The 27290-nt window shown below is 42.6% G+C and overlaps 1 protein-coding gene across 1 annotated transcript in view; it reads right to left on the bottom strand.

The window, feature by feature from the left end:
* Nucleotides 1-10014: 10014 nt before the first annotated feature.
* PLPPR4 (phospholipid phosphatase related 4) overlaps nucleotides 10015-27290 on the bottom strand; it is a 33967-nt gene continuing 16691 nt past the window's right edge. The window contains exons 3-7 of the mRNA XM_057402785.1: nucleotides 24333-24462; nucleotides 22463-22658; nucleotides 17246-17303; nucleotides 15446-15619; nucleotides 10015-13371 (exon numbers count right to left, since the gene is read on the bottom strand). Coding sequence (XP_057258768.1) covers nucleotides 12034-13371; nucleotides 15446-15619; nucleotides 17246-17303; nucleotides 22463-22658; nucleotides 24333-24462 — 1896 coding nt within the window. The 3' untranslated portion in view covers nucleotides 10015-12033. The remainder of the gene's footprint in view (nucleotides 13372-15445; nucleotides 15620-17245; nucleotides 17304-22462; nucleotides 22659-24332; nucleotides 24463-27290) is intronic.

Raw genomic sequence — 27290 nt, 5'->3', positions numbered from 1 at the left:
TGTTCTCAGCCTGTCTCTGTATGGGAGGTGCTCCAGCCCCTGCTCATCCTCATGGCCTCCTCTGGTCTTACTCCATCAGCTCCATGTCCTGCTGTTGTTGAGGACACCAGCACTGCACACAGTGCTGCAAGTGGGATCTCATGAGAGCAGAGTAGAGGGGCAGGATCACCTCCTTTGACCTGCTGGTCATGCTCCTGTTGATGCAGCCCAGCACATAACTGGCTTTCAGCTTATTGCAGGTGAGTGGAGGGCAGTTCCTTTGAATAGTAACTTCCATCTATAAAGCATATTACTGACGCCTACAAATGATATAAAATATACAGGGTCTTAATTACTTTTATTAATTTCAAGATCTTGCCCACAGTGTGTGTTTATTTACAACTGTAAGATCTTCTGTCCCTCCAAATCTTTTAAGAACGCTGCACCCTGCCTCCTCATTAGCTTACTGGTTTTAATTGCTTTTGTTTTACTGATGTTACAGAAAAGTGGCTTTTCAGTAAATAATAGTACTGACTGATTTCAAAGTTTGAGGACCTGGCCTAGATCCAGCCTCATTTTCCTCTTCAAGAACAGGTCACAGAAGTAGGGCGCATCAGACTGGGCTCCCAGTGGGGAGAGGAAAACATGCCATGACTTCTTTTAGGCAGTGCAAGCAGTGCCACCTGGCTCATTCAGCTCAGTTCTGTAGAATCAGGCACAGTAGAAGGTGACCTACCTCCAGGTTGTACATTCAGCTTTAATTCTTTCAAGAGCAGGCAAGTGTCTGCATTTGAAAGCAGTCATCTGATGTTTAGCTTCCTGACATCCCTGCAGGTGGCTGTGCTATAGAAGAGCTCTCAGAGGAGGCACAACCTGTTGGTATTCAGTGGTTGGCTTTTTCTGAGAGAGGAACGTTTCTGAATCATCCCAAACTTGTCATTTCAGTCTTCTACAAATGGCACTGCAGCAACTGAGACAGAGTTCTTCAGATGCCTTTCCCTTCCCTAGTTCTATCCACATAGTCCTAACATATTCAAGTGCTCCAGTGCCTACCTACTGTAAGGCAGAGGCATTTGTAGTGAATAATACTTTTTTGATAGGAATAATATGACATACGTAATGCTTAAGAAACCCTCAGACCATGTACAGAGTGGTCAGTTAATTCAGAAGTGGCAGCTGCCGTTTACCCTCGGATTTTCTTAGTTTTCTAGTATAACTTAGGGACTGTAGTGGTAGGACAAGGGGTGATGTGTTCAAACTGAACCAGGGGAAGTTCAGGTTAGATCTAAGGCAGAAGCTCTTCCCTGTGAGGGTGCTAAGGCGCTGGCACAGGGTGCCCAGAGAAGCTGTGGCTGCCCCATCCCTGGCAGTGTTCAAGGCCAGGTTGGACACAGGGGCTTGGAGCAACCTGCTCTAGTGTGAGGTGTCCCTGCCCGTGGCAGGGGGTTGGAACTGAGTGAGCTTTAAGGTCCCTTCCAAACCCAGGCTGGGATTCTATGAACTTTGGGGGACTGGGGGGAGGTGGTCTCTAATTTTCCCCCATTTCCCCACATATGCCCATGCAGAGGTTCCTGTTGCTGAATTCACAGTACCTGGCGCAGTGAATCTGAGGATCCTGCATTGTATTGACAGGTTATTGTGTTATTTCATCTGATTTCTTCAAAGACATGGAACAGAAGCCCCTAAAATGTGAAAGGAGAACACAGATTTCTTTTCTTCAGTGTGTTCTGATCCTGTTCCCATTTATTTCAGTGGCTTTAGATCAGGCCCTGTTGCTAATTTGCCAGTTTCCCTGGTAACGTTTTATTTTTAGCATCATTATTCTTCAGAGGTCTGGCATGGAGGGTTCAGTTTGAATGTGAACTATTATGATTTTATTTTTAAATGGTTCATTTTGTAGGCAAAAAGGAAAAAGAAAAACCCTAAGCTCTTCCACAAAATATCTGTAAATATCTGGAAAATGTGGCCATAGCACATAGTTAACACCTTGTTACTGCGGTTTTTTGTTTTCCATGGTTTCAGTGGAAGAGTTTTGGAAGACAGGTTGTTCTGCATTCATGGATTTTTAAATCTCTTAAAACCCAGGATCCTCCTGTACACGAGGGTTGTGTTACTCTGGTTTTCAGCTCTGATATCATAGCAGGCCCCTAATGCTCAACAGCACGGTGCCACTGAAAGGAATTGGTCTGGAGATAAAAGAGAAATACTTCTCTCATTCATCTTCAGTCACTTTCTTTCCCTGCACAGTGGCAAAGCAGAAGTAAAGAAGCTGTGGAGATTGCGTTTGTTTCCATTTTTAGGTTCTATTTAATGGCATACTAATTTCTTCAATAAGGAATGAGGAGAGCTGAAACTCTTAGTCTGGAGACTCCACCAATCATGACAGAATGGGATTCTAGCTGGAGACTGCACAATTGTTCTCCTTCTTTTGCTCCAGCATTACCTGATGATCCATTTGGAAACAACACAGTGACTCTGGGTAAAGAACAAATAGCACTTGGGAAGAAATATGGGGGTTCCTTTCTTGATTTAATGCATGAATGATGATTCATTTTAACCCTCTCTCTCAGCTTCCTGACAGAAAGCAGTCCTTGAGATCTGAGGCTGAATTTACTGGGAATGAAAATAATCCTATTAAATATTAATAGGGTAAAAAACGAAAAAACTGTACCAGCCAGCAACACCACCCCCCCCCCCCCCCCCCCCCCCAGTCCTATATCAGCGTGATGCATAGAGTTCAGTGGTGCTACCTCGCTGTCAAAGAGCATTTTAAAGCTTTCAGTGTTTTTCGGTAGTTTCTGGATGCAGGGTGGCAGGGTGCTGTTTGCCCATTAACAGATGAAGGATTTTCTAATTCTGTCTTTCACTCAAGTTGCAGAGGAAAGGTGATTTGCCAGAATTTATCAGAAGATGAAGAACTATTTATCCTCTTACGTAGGTTCCTATTTATAGTATTTGTCGAGCAAGTTCTCTCCTTGCGAGGGGTTATATGACCACTATGTGGTGTGATGAAAGCCTTCCCATACCTCAGGCTTTGTGAGCTCCTTTTATCTGAAATAATTGCCATAATAAGACATAAGGTCTAGAAAGCTCTTAGGGTTTTAACTGAAAGTCCTGCGCTATTCAGAAGATTCCTTGGTTACAAGCAGATGCTCCTATTTTCCAGCAATGCTGAAATCAAGGCTCTTCTCTAAGTGAAAAAGAGCCTCTCATTTTTTCTGTTGCTAGGGAAATGGTAAGAGAAAAATAATCCTTCCTCTTCCTTGAGAAAATGACCAATTCGTGTCATAAAACGTGTCAATCTCAGGACTTTTTAGGTCTGTAGCTTCATCTGTCCAAACAATCTTGGCTAGGGCTGAGATAAGAGTCTGCCAAGACCTAGGTGCTAATTGGGCCAGTAAGAGCTCATCACTGTCTCTTCAGAGGTTAAATCAGATGATGAGAGAGTGGCTAGTTATGGCCATTGGCCCATCCCAGCTGCCATAGCCAAGAGTTGTGCTAATGGGAGCCGATGGGTTGCTTTCTGCCAAATTGACTTGTTCTCTTCACACAGGCACATTTTTTGGCCTCTCACAGTGAGCAGGAATGAAGGGCTTTTGAAAAGAAGGAATTACTGGAGCTTCCTGAGTACAAAGGCTCATACACATTGCCAGTCAGTCCATTGGATTTGACAGGCAGGAAAGACACATCGGTGAGCAGGGGAGGGCTTGGACATTTGCTAGGGTCCAGCTAGAACATTTCTCATTTGGAGGTTCTGAATTTTCACACTCAACTGAATGCTGCTCCTTTCCTCTGTTAGTGTGGGTTAATAATTAGCCCCTGCTTGCACTGATGGTTTTGTTAGTGCTGATTATTTGATCTGCTTTGGAAGACGCTGTCCCGTTTTGAAAGCTACATGTGATGGTATTGCACATTATTTGCACTTCTCTTCATCAGAACCTTTTTATCCTTTCTTAGTAGGGGGAGAAGGAATGGAGAGCATTAAAAATAGATACCTTGAAGCATTATCAGTCTGTGAGGAGTGTATATAGGCACTTGATATTGGGTTATGTAGTGCTTTCCCTGGTGCCCTGACTGCTAGCATATAAATGCTTGGCAGAGGTTAGCCTCTGGGGTCACTTATGGCCATCTATATAGGTTACAACTGTGCTTTCTCACTGTGTAATAACACAGGGAGGGATTGTGCTTCCCAGAAAATGTTTGATCTAAGGAAAAAGAATGTCAAAATACGGCACACATATGAACATACAGAACCATGGAACAGTTTGGGTTGGAAGGGACCTTCAGAGCTCAACTAACCCAACCCCCTGCAGTGAGCAGGGACATTTTCACCTAGAGCAGGTTGCCAGATGCTCTGTTCTTAATATGACTGCATAGAACATGTGGCTTCACAGAGATTCAGTGCAGCCCTGGCTCTCCTTGTTTCAAAGCTGTGTGAGGCTTTGGGCTTTGAAAATGGTAGCAATAAGAGCCTACCAAATGACAGACCTGCAGTAGTAGTAGTATGGGTCAGTGGTCAACCAGCATGACAAGCAACAGAACAAAGACAAGGGGAAGACAAGGCCAGGGAGTTGGAACTAGGTGAATACCCAAGCCAGGCTGGGATTCTGTGATTCTGTAAGATTTTTTTTGCTAACTTGTATCTGAATTATTCTTGCATCATAAAAAAGGTCAGTGAGAGGAGTCTTTCATAAATCTCATGAAAATGAAAGCATTTGAAGAAACCTCTTCCAATGGTCTGCCATGGTTTAGCAGGTTAGACAAGTCTGCAATCTGTTAGGCATCCAGAGCTCACAAGCAGAGTGGGATATATAAAGTCCAAGCTGTCCTGAGTATTTAAATCACATGCCATTTTTCTGCTCATTATGCAAAAGTAGAAACCTTATGGTCTCTGATAGTAAACCAAGGCATTAAATTGGCATCAGACCCATGGTAGTTCTCAGGAAACTCACACTTAGAAGTGGCCAAAGCCTGCAACTCATCCCTTGCCAGGTTGGCACTGGCACTCTCCCACTCTCAGGGGTGGGAGATACAGGCTGCTGTAACCTCTTCTGTGGAAACTCTTCTCTCTACTAAGTATGGACATAATTGTCTCAGATTATATAGAAAAATCAGAAGTACCAGAGGAGACTGCAACACATACTACTTGGAGGTTTTAGCTAATGCTTCCTTTGGGCCTGGGAACAGATTTCCATCCCCTAGTGATGCTCTGATAAAAAGAAGTGTAGGCCTGGTAGGGCTGGCCCTCTGCTTAAGTATCCACACCTTTTCTGGTGTAAAGCAGGCAAGTTCCAGGGTGACTGCTCTCAAGGTGAATTACATAGCTCAGGCAATGAACATCACTTGAATATGTATATGAAAGAACACCAACAGAGTAGGTACTGAAGACTTCGATAAACATAGGCTGTACATTATAGCTAGTTTTAGGGACAATTCAGATACAGCTGCTGTTGGCAAAGCATTGATTATATTGTACTTTACAGGTTAGAATGAGCCAAGCTCCCAGCTGTGTGATGCTATTCTCCTAGCAGAGCTATTTTCAGGCTGCAGTGCGGTGTAGGAACAGACATCGTCATCAACAAGCTCAGTCTGAAGCAGGAACTTCTGAAGCAGCTCAGTCTGAAGCAGGAACTTTTCCGAGGGAAAGAATGGAATTCTCTTGATGTCATGGCACCCAGCTATGTTCCAGTCTCCTCAGAATGAACTGATCAGAGAGCAGAGCTTTCCCATATGCATCATTTAGTAGCTGCAGAGGCTCTACCAATCCATGTATCCCTATGGCTCTCACTTCTCTCTGAGCATCACTGGGAAAGTAATAGAGCTGGAAAAGCTGAATGACAGTTGGCCTTTGAAGGTAGGGAGACTTTTCCTCAAACAGAAGAGGTGCTTTCAGGGTCTGAGCTGGCTTCTCGAATTCTGGCTGACTTCTCATCTTAGTGCAAGTTTCTTATTACCCTTTATGGCAAAACCACTGGAGGAACAGATTTCTTCTACGGGAGGTACAACCAAATGATGTCTTTATGTATATTTGGAAAGAGATTACTGCAGGCAAAGCAGAAAACACAAGGCAAGTATTTGCAGCCTTGCACAACTTGTGCCTCCATTTGAATCATCTGTTTAGCTTTCTCTTTCTAAAGCCTGGCTTGAACATGCGAACTTTGAGTAAGCTCCCATGTGCCTTACTTGTGTTTTGAGCAAGCAGTACACAGACACTAGTTTTGTCCAATGCTTGATACGGTCTGTGATATAAAGGTTTGTGAGCAGATTCTAGCCATGATTTTATGAACAAGGGTTGTAATGTCTTGGGAAGGTTCCTGCCAAATTAGCTGTGTACTGCTCTGTCACATAAAAGGTCTTCATATGCCTATACCCAGCTGATTATGATACAAGCTTGTCTGATGTGGTTTCTGAAATCAAGGCCTCTGAAGCTCTTTTACAGTCCAGCACAAAATAGATTATGTTTTGGTTTAATCACTCATAGCTTTGAAAACTCCTTTGCTTGATTAGGTACAGCCATCAACCTGGATCCCTGTGAACTCTCTTAGTGACAGTGGTACTGTAGCCAGAATGGTCTAAGAGTAAGACAAGGTTTGTCAGTAGTTTCTCATCTTTAATCAAGCTTTATACTATAACCTGTACATCAAAGATACCCTTCAGAGGGGACTTCATTTTTAGCCTAACTTTAGATGTTTAAAATGTACCTTTTAAAATGTTTGAACTAATTGTCCAGACTCCTTTGTAGTCCATGGACTGGGCTGTTCACAGAGGAGAATTTATCAGATTTGGATGTGTTAGGCATCAGCTGCCAGTGGTCATACCCTAGCAGGAACTGGTTTACCCCCTTTCACTCCTTCCCATGGTCCCTAAGCCGTCACTGTCTGTAGCTTTCCCAGGCTACCAATACATGTCCTAAAGGGTGGGACACCACAACCTTGGTCCCCAGCCTTCCTGCTTCACATAGCCTCATTCAGACCAGTCATCTGCTGGGGCAGGTAACAGGATGCTGCACCAGCGTCTGCTGCTGGCTAAAGGAGAGGTCTCTGCTGAAACTGAGTACTCATGCAGAGGGGTCAGGACACTCTCCAGCCCCAGCCACAAGCAGGGTGCTCCTTCAGTCACTGCAGAGGGAGCAGTGTCACAACTGCTTGTAAACTTCCCTTTCTCTGAGAGCCAACAGACTCTTTTCCTGGTTCACTTTCGAATTGTCAGGGAAGTTCTGGGACAGGGATTGCCAAGTGAGGCACATCTGCACCACAGCTTGGTGTGACACCAGCTAGCTCCAGCATGTGTTTGCTGGGAGCATAGTGCATGGATGATGCTGTACCATGCAGCAGTGCAGCCCAGCAGTGCAGTCAGCTGCCCGGTCCCTCCACCATCCTATGTCCCCAGCTAGAAAGACATGCAACTACAAGGTGGCAGCCTGCATAAAGGTCCAGGGACACGTGGGAAAGCTTCCTGGAGGCAGTTTACTTTTCTGCCATGTATTGCAGGGGCCCTACTTGTTCCTGGGGTCCTTATGTCTGTGCACGCCTCATCTTCCATCCCAGGAACTCAAGGTGCTTCTGTTGCCATGTTTCAGGGTGTTCAAGACAGGTTTGGAGGCTGTTTTCTTTTACATACCTTGTGTGGCTTCTAGGCAACACTGTTCTTCACTGTTGCTAGACAAGGGCATATCAAAAGGAGCGTGACCAACAGGTTGAAGGATGGGATCCTGCCCCTCTACTCTCCCCTGATGAGACCACACTTGCAGCACTGTGTGCAGTGCTGGTGTCCTCAAGAACAGCAGGATATGGAGCTGTGTGGTCCAGAGGAGGACACGAGGAAGCTCAGGGGCTGGAGCACTTCCTGTATGGAGACAGGCTGAGAACATTGGGGCTGTTGAGCCTGGAGAAGAGAAGCTGCGTGGAGACCTCAGGGCAGCTTCCAGTGTCTGAAGGGGGCTACAAGGATGCTGGAGAAGGACTCTTCATCAGGGACTGTAGTGATAGGACAAGGGGTGATGGGTTCAGACTGAAACAGGGGAAGTTCAGGTTGGAGGTAAGGCAGAAGCTCTTCCCTGTGAGGGTGCTGAGGCGCTGGCACAGGGTGCCCAGAGAAGCTGTGGCTGCCCCATCCCTGACAGTGTTCAAGGCCAGGTTGGGCACAGGGGCTTGGAGCACCCTGCTCTAGTGGAAGGTGTCCTTGCCCATGGCAGGGGCTTGGAACTGGATGAGCTTTAAGGTCCTTTCCACCCCAAACCACTCTGGGATTCTATGTCACCTGATGATTCATGCATCCTCACTTCTCCTGGGAAGAGCCCTGCAGCTCTCCCCAGCACTAGCGAGGTGGTTCTAGAGGCATTAGGGTCTTAACAGTGCAGCTGGTCCTGCAGAGTGATCTAGCAGATGTGTCCTCAAATGGCCTGGATTTCCTAATTCACTTGCTTGCTTTGTGAAATGGTTTTTGGATGCAGACAAGCTTGTTTGGACACTGTTCCTCCTAACGTCTTACAACTCCACAAGGTTTTGATGTTTCCCCCACCAATGAGCACTTTTACGTGTCATGAAATAACCAGTATTGAAAATAAAAGGGGGGACTTTAGTGGTGGCCTTGGCAGTCCCAGGGTAAAGGTTGGACTTGATGATCTTAAAGGTCTTTTCCAACCTAGTTGATTCTGTGATTCTATGAATGAGACTTTGCTTCACCACAGAGATGACTGAACATCAATGAGGAGCTTGATCTTTATTTTCATGATGTTAGCACAATAAACTCACACAGTAGCATCGATCTGTACTTATTTAACAAAATACATTTATAGCAATTTACAAATTCTTTTCCATTTGAAAACATTGCATACCATTTTATTAAACACCATACTTTATATAGAGAATTCTCATTTAAAAACATAGGTTGAGTATTTTCTTTTCTCAGTAAAGCACAGCCTGACAAAGAAATGCGTGCCTGTTAGCAAGTAAGAAAATCAGAACACTAAGAAGATGTCACCTGTCAATTTATTTGATTAATTTGAAATTAAGGTATCAGTGGAATGTAAACAAAGAGTAATTTTACAAAAGGCTCCTTATCAAATATACATGCAGAGGTCTGAGTTCCAATGTCGATAGTATTACATTTCTGCTCTCTAACGGAATAGAATTTGGTAAGCCATTATTAAAAACAGTAGCCTTTGGCACTTGGAGTAAAAAAGAATATATCAATATTTATGTAAGAACACAATTTCAATGATTACACAAGAGCTTTAAAATCTTTTGTTAAGAAATAGGAAACCTTAGGAAAAATATCGTGCTGCACTTGAAAGAGTGCAGCGAGTTTTGAGTAATAAAAGCAACACATATGCCAATATATATCTGACTAAAACCAAGGAATAAAGAACAAACACTCCCACCAGGAATCCTGCTGTTTCCAAAACAGCTCAATTGCCAGAGGGAACATTTTCTAATCTTTGCTTTATTGCCATTATTCTCCATTTCAATTTTCCATTATTTCCAGGTTCATCTACTTATGTTCTTTGCCCTGCACTTACAAACTAACAAATGATTGCATCTTATTTCCCTGCATTGATAGGCCAACAGTGATTGTGTCTCACCCGTTCCTTTAAAGCTAATCCTACCGGCTTCATCATGTACCTACACTAAACTAAATCCAAAGGGTTTTCCTCATGACAGTCCAAGTGTTTGTAATTCCTAGGAATCATGTACAAAACTGGATATTAAATACCAAGGAATTAAAGATTCATCCTTTCAAAAAGAAAAGCCAAATCCTGACTTGTAAATACTAGAATCTGAGAATTTAATTCTAAAAAATTACTCTTTCTTTTTATATTCCCTGGCATCTACGATTATTTTTCCCAGCTAAATGCCTTTAACATACACAATATGCTGCAGCCCAACTTCCACGTCACCTGCAGAATACCTCCTCCCAATCATCAAATGTATGATGGGGTTTTCTTCTATTACTTAACAGGATGTGGTCATTTTTTTAACACCAGTGCTGTCCTGCAGCAGTGGGTGATGAGCAGGCATGGGAAGCATTGCTGACAGCACTCAGCTATGCCTGGAGCACCTTGTAACTGGGAAGGTATATAAAGCTTTCCATTGACTCCAAATCCCTTCTGTACAGATCGGCAAACGCCATCCTCACGCTTCTGAGATTTTTTAGGATTGGGATTGGGATTTTGGTTTGGTGTTGAGGGGGGGTTGTGGGTGGGGGCTTTTTGGTTGAGTTTTTGGTCTGTGTGTGTTGTGCTATTTATCGTCTTGGGATGGGATGGTTCTTCCTTCCACCTCCTATTTGGCTGGGCTAGGGCGAGCTTTTCCTCAGAGTTCTGTGGGGTAGGGTCTGTAGACAGGTTCTGACTAGGTAGTGTGTATCTGCTTCTTTGATACTCTAAAGCAGAAGAGGACTTAGAATGAATCACTGCTCTCAAGAAGCCAGAACAGACCTGATCTCCTACTGCTTACTCAGTGAGGGAACTGCTAAATCCTCCTTCTCCCTTCTACAATGAGAGCTGGGAGGTGCCTGACAGTAGTTCTCTTTCAGGTGAAAATCATCTAGGAGAGGATGAGGAGCTGCCCTGGGCGAGCACTACCCCTAGCTTCCTTGGTGGCTTAGGTTATTTAAGTCACAGCCAAATACAATGAGGCATTTCTCCCAGCATGCCCAGGACATGTTATGCTTCTTCCTTTCAGAGCTTATCCTTTCAACAGTGTTGGCAATGGAGAGATTTTTAGCAGGCAAGTTCTTTTGTTACGTTTGAAGCCCAATTTACTCAAATAATCCATATTCTCAAGTGGCAGTGGTGAGAAAAGAATCTGCTGCTTAAGAAGGCTCTGTAGGGTGTCTCATGGGATGTGAAGAGTAGCAGTGGCACAATGAAACACTCAGTGATCCTGCATTCTGAGGCAGGAATTCCAAGGCATTCAGTTTTTAAAGGGAAGCATAAATTCCCTGAATTGATCATGTTTGGGGTGAAACTTGTGACTTCTTACGGCATGCTAAGCAAGTGAGGTGAATGACTGCTTCTAAGTGTGAGCTAGGATATTAATTGCTGTCTCCCTGGAAGGTGGTCAGGAAAGTGTCTGTTTATCTGCTTATGGCTCACCTTTCACATTAGCACATCTCGCAATTATTTGTGTCCTGCATTCTGTGGTTAAAAACTAATAGAAAAATGGAAGGGTTGCTGGAGGGCAGAATCAGAGGTTTAAAATGCAAAATCTGAATGAGTTGTACTTTAAAAGACCCCTTAAAAAGAACAATTTCAAACAATTCTATGAGTTAGCCCACTAAGAAGCAGCCTCTTCATTAGTAGCACCTCTTCTTAAACAAAAGTTGAGCAGTAGCAGCAAAACTAGTCAAAAATAGATAGTTATTCCATTCTAGTGGAACGTTACCCACATGGGTTTTGTTGCAGTAGACATCTTAAAGAACTACACGAAACCTTTGCAATCTTTGAATGTGACAGATCCACTATAACAAAGCTGTAAATATTTCCTATGCTAAATGAATGCAGCCAGCATCATCAATAGTATTAGCAATAGTACTTTGAAAATAACCGCACATCAATATGTCATGTGTTTGCAGAGTCTAATAAGTATTGTTTGAAACATGTAAAGTTACCATCAGCACCATCCTGGATGAAAGATTTGGTGCAAATTCTGCAAAGGTGAATATATACCACTTGATACAGCCTTTGCTGTGAGAAATTCAGTCGATTTTGGACACATACAAAATAAAAAGTTGGCACATTCAGGAAATAACGTGTCTGTGTTCAAGACCGTTGTTTTGATTGACATCGTCACCCTCAGATAAATGCTTTGAGTCTGAAGAAACAAGCTGCTTGCAAATGTTTCACATTAGTTAGGTTCTGGCATTGTGCTTTCCCCCCACCACATACTTCCCACAGGCTCATGCATGTTGCACATCAGCAGCGTTCAACAGCAGTTGGGCTGCTGGGAAAGAATTTGGCACATCAAAAGTAAATATCAGCTCCAAACGAAGAGAGCAGAACCTGTGTCAAGATGTGATTGTGGTGGTACGGACCAGCTGATATGTCTCCTCTCATTCCTTGTACGCTCGTGTAGGGGATGTGCCCTTATAGAAGATGTTCCTGGTGTTCTCTGGACTGCTCCCTCTCTCGGGGATTAAAATGATGTTACCTTTCCTTCGAAGTGTTGAGTCCCGGCTAGAAGAAATGGACAGAGTCTCTGAGCCAATCTCGCTTCCCTCTACTGGTGTGACCCTTATTGTAGTGATCCCATGATGGTGATGCTCGCTGTTATCTATGTTGCTCCTTTTCCGGTCGCCTGACCCGTAACTGTCTTTTAAGGAGTCACAGCTCTCAGAGTCTCTGTTCAGATCATTTAGCTCATAGGTCTGACGAAGGGTGATTTTTTCAGGACCTTTCCATTTCCATGACCCACTCCCTTCACCTTCTGATGGCATCTGAATTACAGGTCTGTTATTCTCCGGATGGGCCTCAACTCTGACAATGCCGCTTGGCTCATGCTCTGTCAAGGTTTTGTATCTGATGGCTCCTGTGCAGGTGACTGTGCTTCCCTCTGAACCCTTTGGGCTGCTCTGAAGCACTCCTTGCTGCTTAGACATGGCTATTACTTGCATGATTCTTGGCTGGCTATTGCTTCTACATGCAACACTCTTCTCAGCAGCTTTCAGCCATTTAGCTCTAGCTGAACTAGTTTTGGGTGATGTGTTCACATTCTCCTGAGTCTCTTCAGGAATGTGGACTAGCTGGGAAGAACCAGGACGTGACTGAATAGAGACCCGTGGCCCACCGGAAAGACCTGTGTTGTTACAACCTGGTACGCTGCCAGGTTGAATTTTCAGGTATTGGCTAGTTGGGCCATGATGATCACCATTTACACCCACTCTGGAGGGTTCTGAGCTTGACCTCATCTCAATAGCCCTTGGTGGTGACTGGCCAGATTCAGTCTCTATGACTTGCAGAGACAACTTTCGACTCTCATTCTTGTTCTTCCACTGGGAAAGCAGCTGTTTGGAACGGGCAGAATCCATGGATGCATGTATTGTTGCATTTCGCCTTGCCTGGTCTTCCATGGATGGTGTGTTGACTCTTGGCAAAGTGTTGCTGAAGGTGACCATATTTTCCTTTCCCATTGGGCTTCGCGGTGTTATTATTTCTACATCGGCATTTGCTCTCTTGATATTGGTCAGAGACCCTGTATCTCTGTGGTTTCTGTTCAGGATACCTTCTGTACGATGAGAAACAATGCCATCACTGCTGCTTCCATTTTTACCTGGCAGGATCCTGTTGGCATCTTGACTGAGGTCTGTCAAAGACCTTAGAGGTTCTCTGTGAAAACTGGGCTGAAACACATTCTCATCACTTGGCAAGAAGTTCCCCACGGCATACAGGCCCTGGTATTGGAACAGAAGCATCAACAGTCAGTAAGGGGGGGGGGGCAGAGGGGAAGAGACTTTTAAAAATATTTTAATTATATTATGCTGCCTTTAAGTAAATATTGACTGATAGAATTAACAGCTTAACTGACAGGGTATGCTTGCTTTCCTTTCCTCCCCAGTATATCCTTATTCCACATTCTGTTCTTGGTCTGGTACATCTAGATATGTATGAAGTAGGATAATTGGGGCACAGAGCCCATGGCAACAAATAGTCGAGGAAAAGATTTAGCCTCCTTCAGTTTTCTTCCTTTTATAAAGCAACAGATACAGCTGAGGAGAGAATGCTTTGTTATGAAAAGAACAAAATCAATGTTTGCAGTCTTCCAGGCAATGCTATTTACTACTGTCTGCTCTGATTTACTGACTCTTGTTACAGCATGAGTTGTTCTCTGCTCTGTGATTCTGCCCTTTCTGCTGCATAATAACCGTGTAATGCAGTATCTACATGGTGGAATGATTTATCAACTTTAAATGAATTGCTTTCCAAGCTGCGCAGAGCTGTAACAAGATTTAGTAATACACTGTTTTCTTATTCAGCAGACTCACTGTAAAATGTTGCCTTCTTAAAGAGACTCCACTGAGGGAGGATATTCCATGAAAGGGTCAAATGCCTGACTCAATCATTTAGGTTCTTTGTTCTTCACACTCCTTTCAGAGATATTTGTAGTTTCACATCATTTCTCCTCCCCTTCCTTTTACTGATGTACAGTTCTTAGGGCAGGTTTACTGACTACTGGGTAGCCAGGACAATGCCCTCTCTGATGCAACAGTATATGGAGAAGACCAAACAAAGAGCATACTTGTTTGTGCATTTCAAACAGGGGAACAACAGCTCCATTTATGAGAGCCTACAACAGCTTAATCACTTGAAATAATATTCTCAAGAGAGTGCCCTTCTGCTCCCAGTGCATCATGGAAACTGGCTTTAGTAGCTCATGGGGTTTCTTATCTACTCTGCTTGCTCTTTCTTCTACCAGTGTGAAAGCCGTTTTTCCTTCATTCACCTTTGAGGACCACCTACATGTACCTCAGATCACCTCATCGCAGGAAAAAAGGTGGATAGGATATGAAGTTGTTTTAGAGCTATACTGAAATTCATCATTGACTTCTTGGGTATCAAAACCATCACACTGGCTGGCAAGACTCTGTTGTTCATCTGCCAACACTGGAGCAGAGCTGCTGTCAGGAAAAGCTCCTGAATGCTCACAGGTATCTGGGCTCACACAGTGCTCAACAGCTACAGCAGCAGCAGGTGTGGTGGTGACATACTGATGGCAGCAGCCAAGAGCAAAGGCTTCATGAGCTTCCTACTAATAGATACAATCAGGCCTATCCTAAAAACTCCTTTACAGGACCCTTCCAAGGTGCTCCATCTGTTTTAGCCCAATACGGAGGAAAGGCGTACGAATAACCTGGCTTTGGCATTCTATTTTCCCAAAAGCTCCAAAGACTCCCAAGGGTGTAGCATGGCCTTTGATTTCTTGCAGGTTCAGCAATTTACTCAGCTAGTTGCTCTGGGTTTTTTTGAGATCATAAAGCTAACATAGAGTTATACAATCATAGAACAGTTAGGGTTGGAAAGGACCTGAAGATCATCCAGTTCCAACCCCCCTGCCATGGGCAGGGACACCTCACACTAAACTATGTCACCCAAGGCTCTGTCCAACCTGGCAATATAAACTCAGGCTGGCAACAAATACCAATTAACCCAATGTTTCTCTTGCGTTATGCTTGTAAGTGTGGAGTAGAATGAGTATCTTTAAGTTTTTAATGAAGCACATAATGTTAGAGCTGTTTCTGTGTATGATACCGTATAATTATATACTAGTTTGTGCAGTCGATTTGAATACATATTTGCTTTTCCCTGTGAAGTTTTAAAGTGATTACCCCAACATCATCATCTTCAACACATTTTGACTACATTTTTAATTATGGCATGTGATCACAATGAAAGGTTTTCATAAAAACTACCAGTACTCTTATTACAGTTTTATTTCCTAAAATTTGACTACATGAATATGATATTTACCAAATAGAGAGCAATTCCTCCTCCTATGAGAAAGCCACAGTAAACGTCAACTGGATGGTTCTTATACTGGGTGATACGAGTCAGACCACATATAATTCCACAGATGATAAAAGCGAAGACCAAGAGTGGTTTCAGAAGCTTTGAGGAGTCTGTTAACGTAGAATTGAAGTACATCTTGAAAAAAGAAAGAAATGAAGAAGCAGTTGAAGAGATTTACCCAGGAGGATATTAATTTCTCACATTCAGTGTTTCTTTCACATGTAGATAACACAGTAATATTGAAAATAATCAGCCTAATTTTATTTTACAGCCCTGTTTAAATTTGCTTACTTACCAGAGGGAGATCTGAAATCCCAAGGAATGGATTTCCAAAAGCATACACAATGTTGTCTATTGACATCACAGAATCCCAGCCTGGCTTGGGTTGGAAGGGACCATAAAGCTCATCCAGTTCCAACCCCCTGCCACATGCAGGGACACCTCACACTAGAGCAGATTGCTCCAAGCCCCTGTGTCCAACCTGGCCTTGAACACTGCCAGGGATGGGGCAGCCACAGCTTCTCTGGGCACCCTGTGCCAGCAGGGAAGAGCTTCTGCCTTAGATCTAACCTGAACTTCCCCTGTTTCGGTTTGAACCCATCACCCCTTGTCCTATCACTACAGTCCCTGATGCAGAGTCCCTCTCCAGCATCCTTGTAGCCCCCTTCAGACACTGGAAGCTGCTCTGAGGTCTCCACGCAGCTTCTCTTCTCCAGGCTCAACAGCCCCAGTTTTCTCAGCCTGTCTTCATTAATTAGGATAAAGATTTTATGCCTAAATCCTGTTCACAGTCAGAGCCTAAATGTACTGTAAATGTGACTAAGGAGCCACTGCTTCTGAACTGCAGAAGCCAGATGTTACACCAGATGAAAGCAATAACCTGTTCTAACAGCAGCTACGACCAGATGCTTTAGAGAGCTATTGCTCAACTGGGGGCCATGATGTCAGGGAGGTCACAGAAATTAAGTGGAGGTGGTTCATCAGTGTTCCAAGTTTTGGCCTTTCCATAGGCAGAAAAAAATACTGGCAAACTCCCAGTTCATGCACAATTCCATTATCCAGGTTGAGTAACTGGTTGTTACTGTTGTTTTCCTCTGGTTTTTACAGGAGGAGTGATGGAATAACTTGTGGTTGCTCATACACGCATTCTAGCCCATACTGTAAAAATGTCACTGGTCAGATGTGGAAAATCAGCAGTGATTGCTGCAGCATGTCCTACGATTCCCTGCTAGTTACTGATGGGGTTTATTCACTTGCTTTGCAGTAGCACCTTGGAGGCCTCTGGGAGCGATTGTGCTAGTTCATCCATGCTGCAAATCTATGGAGGTCAAATGAAACTACATCACATCAGTGGCTGTTCCTTAATGCCTCAAGCTGAAAAGCAGCCAGTCAAGTGAAGACAGCAACAGAGAAAAAGCAGAACACATCATGGTTAATTTGAATGGTAAGTTAAAATATCACCCCATACGATGGATAAACACTGCATTTTACATGTGAATAATATGAGTTGAATAATCAGCTATACTTTAACGTTAAACTGTTTGTTGCTTCTTAGCAAAGGCTGTGAAGCAATTGAATCTTTTCTGTATTCTTAATAGAGCTGGATTTAGGTTAACTGTTAGCAGTTCCATTTTGCTTTCAGACTGGGAGGATAAAAACTTACATCCATGCAGGATATCAAGGAAACACATCACTTTACAAGCAAATGACTTTCTGGCTTTTGTCTTGTATAGATGAAAATGAACGGAGTTGGTTACTCACCGAAATGTACACTGCTGCAAAGGCTGCCAGGGTGGCATGTTGAGAAGGGAATGACTTTCTGCCAAGGAAGGACACTCAAATTATGCTTCTCAGTTCAAATACACTGTGCTAGTGTTCATGTGAAAAAAAACACTGGGTGGTACAGTCATTTTCAGTTTACACTTCCTAAGCAACATATCAGGAACATTTAATTTCTAACTTCTGTAATCTGTAGAAAGTACCAATGTTAATGAAATGCCTTTGTTTTGAAGTAAACATTTAGCATGAAATTATTTTTACATACTAAGAAATATATATTGAAAGAACAGTGGGAATGAGCTAAAGACTGAATGCTTGATTGACACAAATATTTATACATTTCTTTCTCTACATATATTCCCATAATAACTTTTCAGTGAGCATAAATGCATGAGCATTGATAGTATATTCATAGAATGGTTTGGGTAGGAAAGGACCTTAAAGCTCATCCAGTCCCAACCACCTGCCATGGGCAAGGACACATTCCACTAGAGCAGGTTGCTCCAAGCCTCCTGGCCTTGAACACTGCCAGGGATGGGGCAGCCACAGCTTCTCTGGGCACCCTGTGCCAGCGCCTCAGCACCCTCACAGGGAAGAGCTTCTGCCTTAGATCTAACCTGAACTTCCCCTGTTTCACTTTGAACCCATCACCCCTTGCCTGTCACTACAGTCCCTGATGAAGAGTCCCTCTCCAGCATCCTTGTAGCCCCCTTCAGACACTGGAAGCTGCTCTGAGGTCTCCACGCAGCTTCTCTTCTCCAGGCTGAACAGCCCCAATGTTCTCAGCCTGTCTCCATACAGGAGCTGCTCCAGTCCCTGATCATCCTCGTGGCCTCCTCTGGACTTGTTCCAACAGCTCCATGTCCTTCTGATGTTGATCTAATGATTATTTTCTCAGTGACTTCACTTGGACTCTTTTCAAAGTAAGGACTCATACGCTTCAATAGTCAGGCCCTAACTTCAGCAACAGAATTCATCATCTTTGTGCTCTTGCTTTGTTGCTCTAGCAACAGTGGGACATTCTGCTCAGGGAGAGGCAAACAACATCTCTATTTGCTGCGTCTTCTGATTTAGTTTTGTTAATTTTTAAAAATTCTAACATGAATGGAGGGAATGGGCTACAGGAACATGGAGAGGGCATTTTAGGAGTTACCAGATTCCTTCTTGAAGCCCAGACCAAGTTGGTAAATGAAAATATGTCCACACTGTGTAAGGCAGTAGGCTCAGGGCTCCCATGGAAAGCCTGGGGACTTGAATGATGCGGCCTGGGTCTCAAGTCAGAAACAACAGGTATGGAAATTAGAAGTGACAGCTTAGCTTCTACTTCTCTGTCCAAGAAAAGGAGATTTTGCTCAAGTAGCAGCTACACAGAACCATCCCGTGAGGTTCTCTATCATTTCAACATGCTTCTTATATACCCATTCCATCAGTGGTGGGAACATTAAGGAGTATTGTTCGCTTTACACAGCAAAGGGAAAAGCTTGGCTGGGGGTGGATTCAGTAACACCTATTCTACCTAGTACACAGCTTGCAGAATCCCAAAAACTCTTTTATGACCTCTGAGCTCTAGAAGGGAGTAAGATGCCATGAAAATGTACAACAGTTTATACCTGTGCATTTCTGTCCTTCAAAGGGCATGGACACATCATGTGCTGGCTGTTTTGGTGAAGAAGGGTGTGTCTATCTTGCAGCCACTTTCACCTGAGAAAGCTCAGCTTGGGATAATCCTTAAACACTCACTGGGCTTTCAATCCCAACGGGGCTCCATGTCCAGCCATGGTCCTGGCAGCCCCTGAGTGAGCCAGGATAAAATAGCAATGGCTGGAATACAGCCCTTTACCTTTAGACAGAGACATTGCCAAGCAGCAGTCTGCTTTCTGAATTTGTTTCCTGTGCATTTGACTTTATCTGTTTGAAATAATTCATTGGCAATTCAATGTGTGCATGTAGTTGAATGTGAATCTGTGATCTGAATTGAAGCCCGTGGCTGCAGCAGGTTCATGGCTCTGGCCAAGATGAAATCAGCACGATCCCTTTTCTGTTTCTAAAGACATTTGCACCTAAATTATTTTTCTTTCCTTCTTCCCCCCTGTTTCTTTTCCCCTTTTTTTTCTTTCTCCTCCCCCTGAACAAGCCTTTCACCAATAGTATCCCTGGGTAACAAGTTCAGGCTGGAGGACAGGAGGATAAAGACATGAACAAAATGGGAATGTTTGTAATGGGTAATCACCTTCTTTACCCTGGCCAGGTTTTAGTGGAAGCATGGATCTACTTGCAGTCTCTGTGGAGCTAATGTGTAGATTTGATTCTTTAGTACCAGTCAGAACTTACCCTTCACTTAAAGGCATTTTTAGAGTATAAAGAGTGTCACTATGCTACAGTCAATTTCTATTCTCTTTTCTATTAGCATGCTTTCAGGGCAAGCACAGTATGTTGCAGCCTAGATGTGCTCTGTGTAATGGTGCCACTGCTTTTGTTCCCCTATTTGTTATCTTTTCATTAAAATGAAAATAGTTCAAGCCAAAAATATGTAGCATTTTTGCACAGCTCTGTATTGAAAAGGTGAACAAAGGTCTCAAAGAAAACATATCCTGGACTTGGGTGACAGTGTATCACTAAATGCTCATGCAGGAGGATGTGTAGAGGGGGAACAACAATGAGAAAGAGTCATGCTGAGAGTCATACTGAGTGAGAACATCCAAAATGATAGGGAATCATCAGGAGAAGTTGCTGGAAATCTGAACAGAAATGACTGAAAAGGCTTTCTGAAGGTAAAGAAGGAAAAGATGGACAAAGAAGGCTCCTGGATATTTGGGATGTTGCAGAAAATGATTTTATATAATCAGCTGGATAATTATGTTCTTCTCTGTAATTTCCATTGGGTGGAAATTTCTGGAGACAAGTTTCTGGGGAGTACAACTGAAGAATGAAGGCCATTAGCAACCTCAGCCCCTTACAGGCTGAAATCACTGAAGTAAATTAACCTCCTGGGCTGGACAAGTTATACCATAACTCCTATAGTAGATGACTGAAGGAAGTATTGAATCAGTAGCAAGTGCTGAGCGCTTTGGTAGAGTTGAGACAGACATAAGGAAGCAACAATTTAATAAGGCAAAATACAATAAAATTGAAGTAAGGAGAAGCTGAGGGTGATGGCAGAGTATTATGGATCACCAAATGTATCCTCTATGATAGGAATAAATTTGGGATACCAATACATAGTCATCTTCTTATAGAAATAGAAACACACCAAAAAAAAGGTTGTTGAGTCTTAATATTTTACAACTGATTTTGCTGGGTTTTGGAAGTGATGATATTTAAACTTAGGATTGATCAGCATTTTTATCATGGCTACAGGCAGTCAGTTCAGAGCAGTAGCTCTTTCATCAGAGGTGATGAAATGAAGGAGATGAAATCATTGAAGTTTTTCTGCCTGCTCACATGTAAAGCTCCACTGATTTCCCTGGGATACCACATAGGTGCAAGATACTGCTTGTGAGCATTGGGCTTCAATGGCAGCATCCCAGTAACAGCAATTGGTCATGGGAAAACAGACAGTGAGGTGAAGGCTGATAAAGCAATTCTGGTTATGCCTTTCACCAAAATTACTGTCACCCAATTATTAGGGCCAATACAACCCTTTATTCCAGCTCTGGATCATGCCCACATACATCCAATGAAAAGATATGGCAAATTAATCAGTGCTAATTATTCTTATCCCACTAGATATATTTAAAACCAAATGCGTCAAATAATTAAGGGTCTTTAAACATCAGTGAAACTGGCTTGTCCCAGTGAAAGGAGACAGATGACAAGCATGGCTGGAAGATACAAAGTGAATGATTTCATGATTCTCAAGTGTGTCGACCAGTGAAATAAGAGGAAAAAAAGACAAACAGGGCAAGAGTTGGCTTTATACATGGACAGATCATTTAACCAATATCCATGTGACAAAAAGGTAATGCAGTGAGACATAAAGTTAAAAGAGAAGCATTTGGGGCTGCCTACGGAACAAGAAAGGAGTGAAAAGCTTTAGTGAAGTAGGTGTGCCAGTAACACAACTTCGTGTCTATGAATCAGGTACACAGAGCAGCAATGTAGCTAAGTCAGAGACAGAAGTTGTCATCATTTCAAACACTCTATAATTATACTGTAACTTGTTTTGAGAATAGGAGGTTTTAAAAAGCACCAAGATTTTGAAGAACTGCAAAAGCATTCAAACATTCCATGACTAACAGGCAATAAAGGTTAACTTGTTGCGGAAAAGAGAGCTATTGCATTCAGTGAAGTTTCATGATTTCCCAGTACTGTAGTGCTTACATTTAGGACAGTTCATGCTAATAAAGCCCTTGAACTAACAAGTAGCAGATGCTTTGGAACAGTGCAACTTACTGACCTACACCTTCAGATTCCTGTTTAAATTTATGACCTGTCCCATCAGTAGTTGAATTATCACTATTTTATCACATCAAGCTTGTTTAAAATAAGATATATAGTCTGGTTTATAGCTCAACTTGACTGAAAGGCATGGCCAAAACCTGCTGTTATAAAGAATACTAATTTCTCTGCTGGTATCTAAGGAGGCCAAAGACGAAATGATCAAGGTTACACCACCAGTTAAAATACCATGAAAGAAAAGTTTGGAAGCACACAGATTTGTGCTGTTGGGGCCTAATAAAGGAATTTTTTCAATGCTGTCAATATAAAAAACTTAATCAAGTAAAGATACAGAAAACAAATAAACTCCTCCAACACATCTCAAAACAAAGCCTCACAAACTAAGACCAAAAAGCCAGCACAGTAATGTATGTCAGACAGAGGTCTCTGATAAAGTACTGGGTGACTTCTGCCACTGCCTGTTATGGGAAACTTACCCACATCCCACTGGGAGAAGCCACAGAAGCTATAGATATTAATAATTGTATGGGAAATTGTCTCCTTTGAAGGAGGGAAAATAAACAGTTACTAATGCCTGTGCTTTGGAATCTGCCAGAGTCTTCCAAAGCCCACTGTTGGCATATTTTTATAGAGAAAATGGCACATTGCTAAACAGACACTTCTGTTTTCACCTTTGTTAGAAAAAAACTGAAAGGAATCATTGCAATTTTAGCCAGAAACAAACTAAATCTTGAAACTGGGGCAGAAAATAACAAATAAAATGAAAACTTAAAAATGTACACAAGGAAAGAGAGAACCAACCTTCCAGCATTGATAATACTGAGATCAGCTCCTGAGCAAATATCTTCCACAACGTAGGAATTCTCTGAGCAGGATACATTTAAGGATGTATAGTTAGGCTTGCAAACAGTCAGGAAATATGGTGCCTGATATCCTGTCGATAGCTGTATAATGTCAGTAACGAGAGCAGTAGAACAAAGACCAAACACATGAACACCTAGGAAAGAAATCAGTAGTTTCTTAACTTCATTATATGCAGAAATTAGATTAATGCATTCTGACAAAATACATTCAATGGAATTCTAGTGGCTTGTGCAGTCGGACTTGAGAGAACTGAGCTGAAGATGACGATGGGCTGTTTTAAGAGAGCTTATTGCAAAGTTGAATTCTTTAGTGTTAAAAAAGAAGCTTATTTATGCTTGTTTTCTTCCTGTTAATACCTAACATTTTGATGGCTCGGTGTCCTCCAACATCTTTCCATGAAAGTGAACTACACTGGAGCTGCTTTGGCTTAGAGAGCAGCCTTCTGAACTGCCTACAGGACAGTCAACTGTTTGAGGAGGGTATATATGCTCATCCTGACCTTGGCCCACTGGGATACAGGCTTTTAATAGCACGGAGACCTGACCATTAGATCACTGCTTTGAGGGACCTGTTCTGTCTTTACCAGCAGGTACTCCTCAGCTGGCAATAATTTTGACCACCTTCATGCCTCTGATGTTTCTTGAGTAACAAGTTGTTGCCACGAGTCCAAATACTGAAGTTGTTCTGGTAACTGATCAGTATTTCTGTCTGGTTAATAATTCCAAATTCAGAGTTTGTAAATGAAGTTATTTTACTGAGCATTTTCAACTGCTTTTCCCCTAAAGATTAACACGAATTCCCTACTGCTGTCCATATAAATCTGTTTTTCATCTTAAAATGGAAGAATGCGAAAGTCATTTGAATCTGAAAGAAACTGCAAATTCCAGGTATGAATCAAGAATGAAATTCATGCATCTTTGAGTTTGTCTTTTTTGGTGATGGAATTGGATGCCATACAGGAGGAGAAGCAGAGAGCATGAGGTATCTTTACAGTTGTCCTTGCTGATGTTGTGATGTACCACCCCTCTGCTCACTTCCTCGCTGCTAATCTTAAGAGGATGCTTTACTGGTCATAGTAGAAGCTCTCCTGTTACCTCCCTGCTTGCCAGACAACAAGTACTTAGTGTGTAGTCCTCCTAGAGGGTTTTCAGCCTGCTGTCCTGCACACTGTCTTTGCCCAGGCTGCCCTCTCTAGTGCAAGATTCCTGGAACAGAAAATCTTTCCTTCAGCTACTCATTGGTAGAGGAAATTAGCTGTAAGAAGGGAAACAAAGTCCAGTTTTCATAACTGACAATTACAGTAAACCAGACCGATTCAACATGTTCCTCTCTAGCATTAGGTTACCAGATCCTAACCTTTTTTCAAGAAGTAGATAAACACATCCCAGCATAAGAATGTCAGTTCTACTGAGAGCTTCTAACACAGTTTTTTACTGTCTGAATACTGTGTCAGGTGGGTTGAATCTTTACGATGCACTGAAGACAGGCAGGGGAAACTATACACTGAAACCATTAAATGGGAGCCAGCTCAATGTGGGCAGAGCAGGAAAACCAAATTATTCTTTTAGAAACACTGACAGGAGAGGAAAGGGAAAACAGAGAGTGTAGATGCTGCATTCCTGAGGCTGGATGAGGCTGCTCTGTTGCTGCATTTGACAGCTTCTTCTCGCATGTTGTGGCAGAGGAAGATCTATGCCAGTGACAGCCCTGCGCTGTTCTGAAAGGCTGCTTCAGAGAAGGAAACCTGCATGGTGATAACTGAATGTGCATGGAACGCTCTTCTTTGTGACTAACATTTGAAACCCACCAACAAATCTGACAGCTCTTCTGAGAAAAGAATTGAAGTTGCATCCTCCTGCATTAATATTGGCCTCCGTTCCAATCCCATTTCTTCTTTTGGACAGGCAACAGTAGAGTATTCCTTCTCCTATCATTATCTGCAATAACAAAGGAGCCATTAAATTAAATGCAGCAGTTACTCAGAAGACACTGATTGAATTTAAAGGCTGAAATGTAACTATCCCACAACCAGTTGACACTGGTCATGGGCACGTATTCTGCTTTGAAAGGTTTGTATCAATATATAAGTGTTCAGTAATTATGCAACTTAGCCTGTATGAGGGCAGGCAAGGAAGTGGCAGTGAAATGAAATGCAAGTGGCACACAGTATACAGTGCTCAGTGGGATCAGGGGTCAGAGCCACAGCCTAAATGTGATGATTCTATAAAATGAATCTTGCCTCTAAAATAATCCAGAGCCACTGCAATAACCCAGTGCTCCTGAGGTGGTTTTAGCACTCAGGCTTGGCCTTGAGCCTAGCAATCCCTAGCAGCTTCTAATTATGTGGCAGTTTGCTCTTCTGTGTTTGTTTAATTTGGCTTATTTTTTAACCAGATCCACAGCAGCAGAAAAAGTTCTGTCTTTATGGTCCCTCTGAACACATCAAGCAAAACAGATTATGGCTGAAGCCCTAGAAAAAGGTTTATAAAGAGAAGAATATAAATGACAAATGGTGTTACTTGCTGGAAAATCCAGGGCCATTTATACATGTTCAGTCTTAGGTTTGATGGGCTTCCCGTAGTGCAGCAACTTGGAGATCTGGACAGGCCTTGTGCAGAGTTCAGAATAAGGATTGGGTTGGTACACTAAAATTAATGAGGCAGTCCTCATCACTGAGAGATTCACTTTGGCCAGCCACAGATGCACTAGAAACTGGTACTTGCAATGCACAAAGCTTACAATGCAATGTAAAGCATCTGAATGATGCTGAACGTTTGTGCATGCTAAGACCCCTCACCCTAGGAGATGGGAGATACAATGGCCAAGCTTAGTCTAACTCTTTCTTAGCTAAAGCTTTGCTAAATTGAAATGTTACTTCTTTGCCAGAAAAACGGCAGTAGAGAAGGTTGTCTCATTACATGGAAAAGTCATTGGTAAGGGTTATCTAAGGCATTTTAATTAGATGAGAACCATGGTCACTATTATCTGTCTCCATTTGATCACTTTACAGCTGAAACTTCCCAGAGAAATCAGTAGTATTTCGACCTTAAACCAGAGGAACTCTAGTAGTTTTTATCCAAGCTCTAGGGACGGTCTGGCACAGGTTAAAACACCAGAGAGATGGATTAGTTGGTGTGATAGAGGAGAAAATTGGGAAACAGCGAGGCCTATGTCAAGGAAAATTTGGAGGCTAGTATTTCCAAGGAAACCAACTCCCACAGCAGAAGAAGCAGCAGGACTGAAACTGCCAGCAGTGAATATCTCTCCTTGCAAACTGATTTCCCAAATCAATGTGATCTAATTTCTTGGTGATCTCTGTTAGAAAGCACATTGTTACCTTTAAGTAGGTTTTCAGTCAGTGGCTGGTAAGGGTTTGAACCTACACTGATACGGTTAAATAACTGGTCCTAACATTTTGCAGTGAATAACTAGAGAGAAACTATGGCAGAGGATCAAATTCAGAGCTCTTAGAAACCAGCAGAAGTCACAGTGCAATTCACATATGTGTCTATTAAAGGTATAAAATATCCATGTTGATAATGTCACACAAATCCAGTTGTTCTGCACTGAAGTCTCCTGTGGTTTATGAATGCATACAGAAAAATTCATATATGCCACATGCTGTAAGACATGTGAAAATATTACAGGTAGTAATAATTTTCTGTAGCACTTCAGGGCTTCATAACAGATCTGGTTAAAAGCACTTGTAGCTCACTAACAATGAGCAAAAAAAAAGGAAAGGGAAAACCCACAAGCCATAAAGCCCCAAACCCAAATACAGACCCTCTGTATTAATGGCTTGGGAAAAGAAATTACAACATACTAGGTCTGTGGTGAAGAAAGTTTACTATAAAGTGAATAGATTTAAGATGTACTCCAGTATTGGATAAAACTGAGTATAGAAACAATAATAATACAGAAAAGCAGTTAAGTCCTATGCTAGTATTTATATAAGGCTTTAAGGAGGGATTGAGACTGGAATTTGCTTGTGTTCTTTCCCTCACATGGAAGACCTTCTGCCTAAGAGCTCATCTCAGTCTCCCCTGTTCTGGCAGGTTAAAGCCATTCCCCTTGGCCTGTACCTACAGGCCCTTGTCCAAAGCCCCTCTCCAGGTTTCCTGGAGCCCCTTTAGGCACTGGAGCTGCTCTAAGGTCTCTCCTTAAGGAGCCTTCTCTCCTCCAGGCTGACCCAGCCCAGCTCTCTCAGCCTGGCTCCATAAGAGATGTTACCGGAGATCCTCAATTCCTCATACAGCTCATGCTTTCTTTTCTAGATTTTTACAGATTTTATAAAGTAATTCATTGACATTTTAATGCAAATTAAATCATAAAATGCTAAACTCTGCAAGATGACAGTGGCACAGTTGTGATCTTTTTACATTGAGCTTCATTGGCCTATTTTTTCCAAAGAAAAAGGGAATAATTGGACAACCCCTCATGTAATTTCTTATTTCAGATAAATAGCTGATGCTCTACACCATCTTCAGTGTCTTTAATAAAAGGAAGTTGTGTATTCTGCACTACCAGAGACCATTCTCCATCTAATACAAGCATTACCTTTATGCTTACACTAATAAAAATGATCTAGACCTTTCTAAGGCTTGCAGCTTTTAAGTAGTCGTAATTTGAAGCTTCAGGATTTACTTTCTTTACTGATCTTAGGTTTGGTAGGTGTGCTCCCGTGTGGGCATGGTTGGGCTTAGTTGTCTGTACTGCTGCTAGGAGGATGACTGAAGCAAGAGCAACATTTCCTATTGCATAATTT

Source organism: Pezoporus wallicus, unplaced genomic scaffold (genome assembly GCF_028554395.1).
Source record: "Pezoporus wallicus isolate ANWC-B61680 ecotype Strahan unplaced genomic scaffold, APGP_CSIRO_Pwel_v1 contig_8333, whole genome shotgun sequence".
Taxonomy (NCBI): domain Eukaryota; kingdom Metazoa; phylum Chordata; class Aves; order Psittaciformes; family Psittacidae; genus Pezoporus; species Pezoporus wallicus.
The sequence above is the reverse complement of the archived record's forward strand: the minus strand, read 5'-3'. Positions and strand labels throughout refer to the sequence as shown.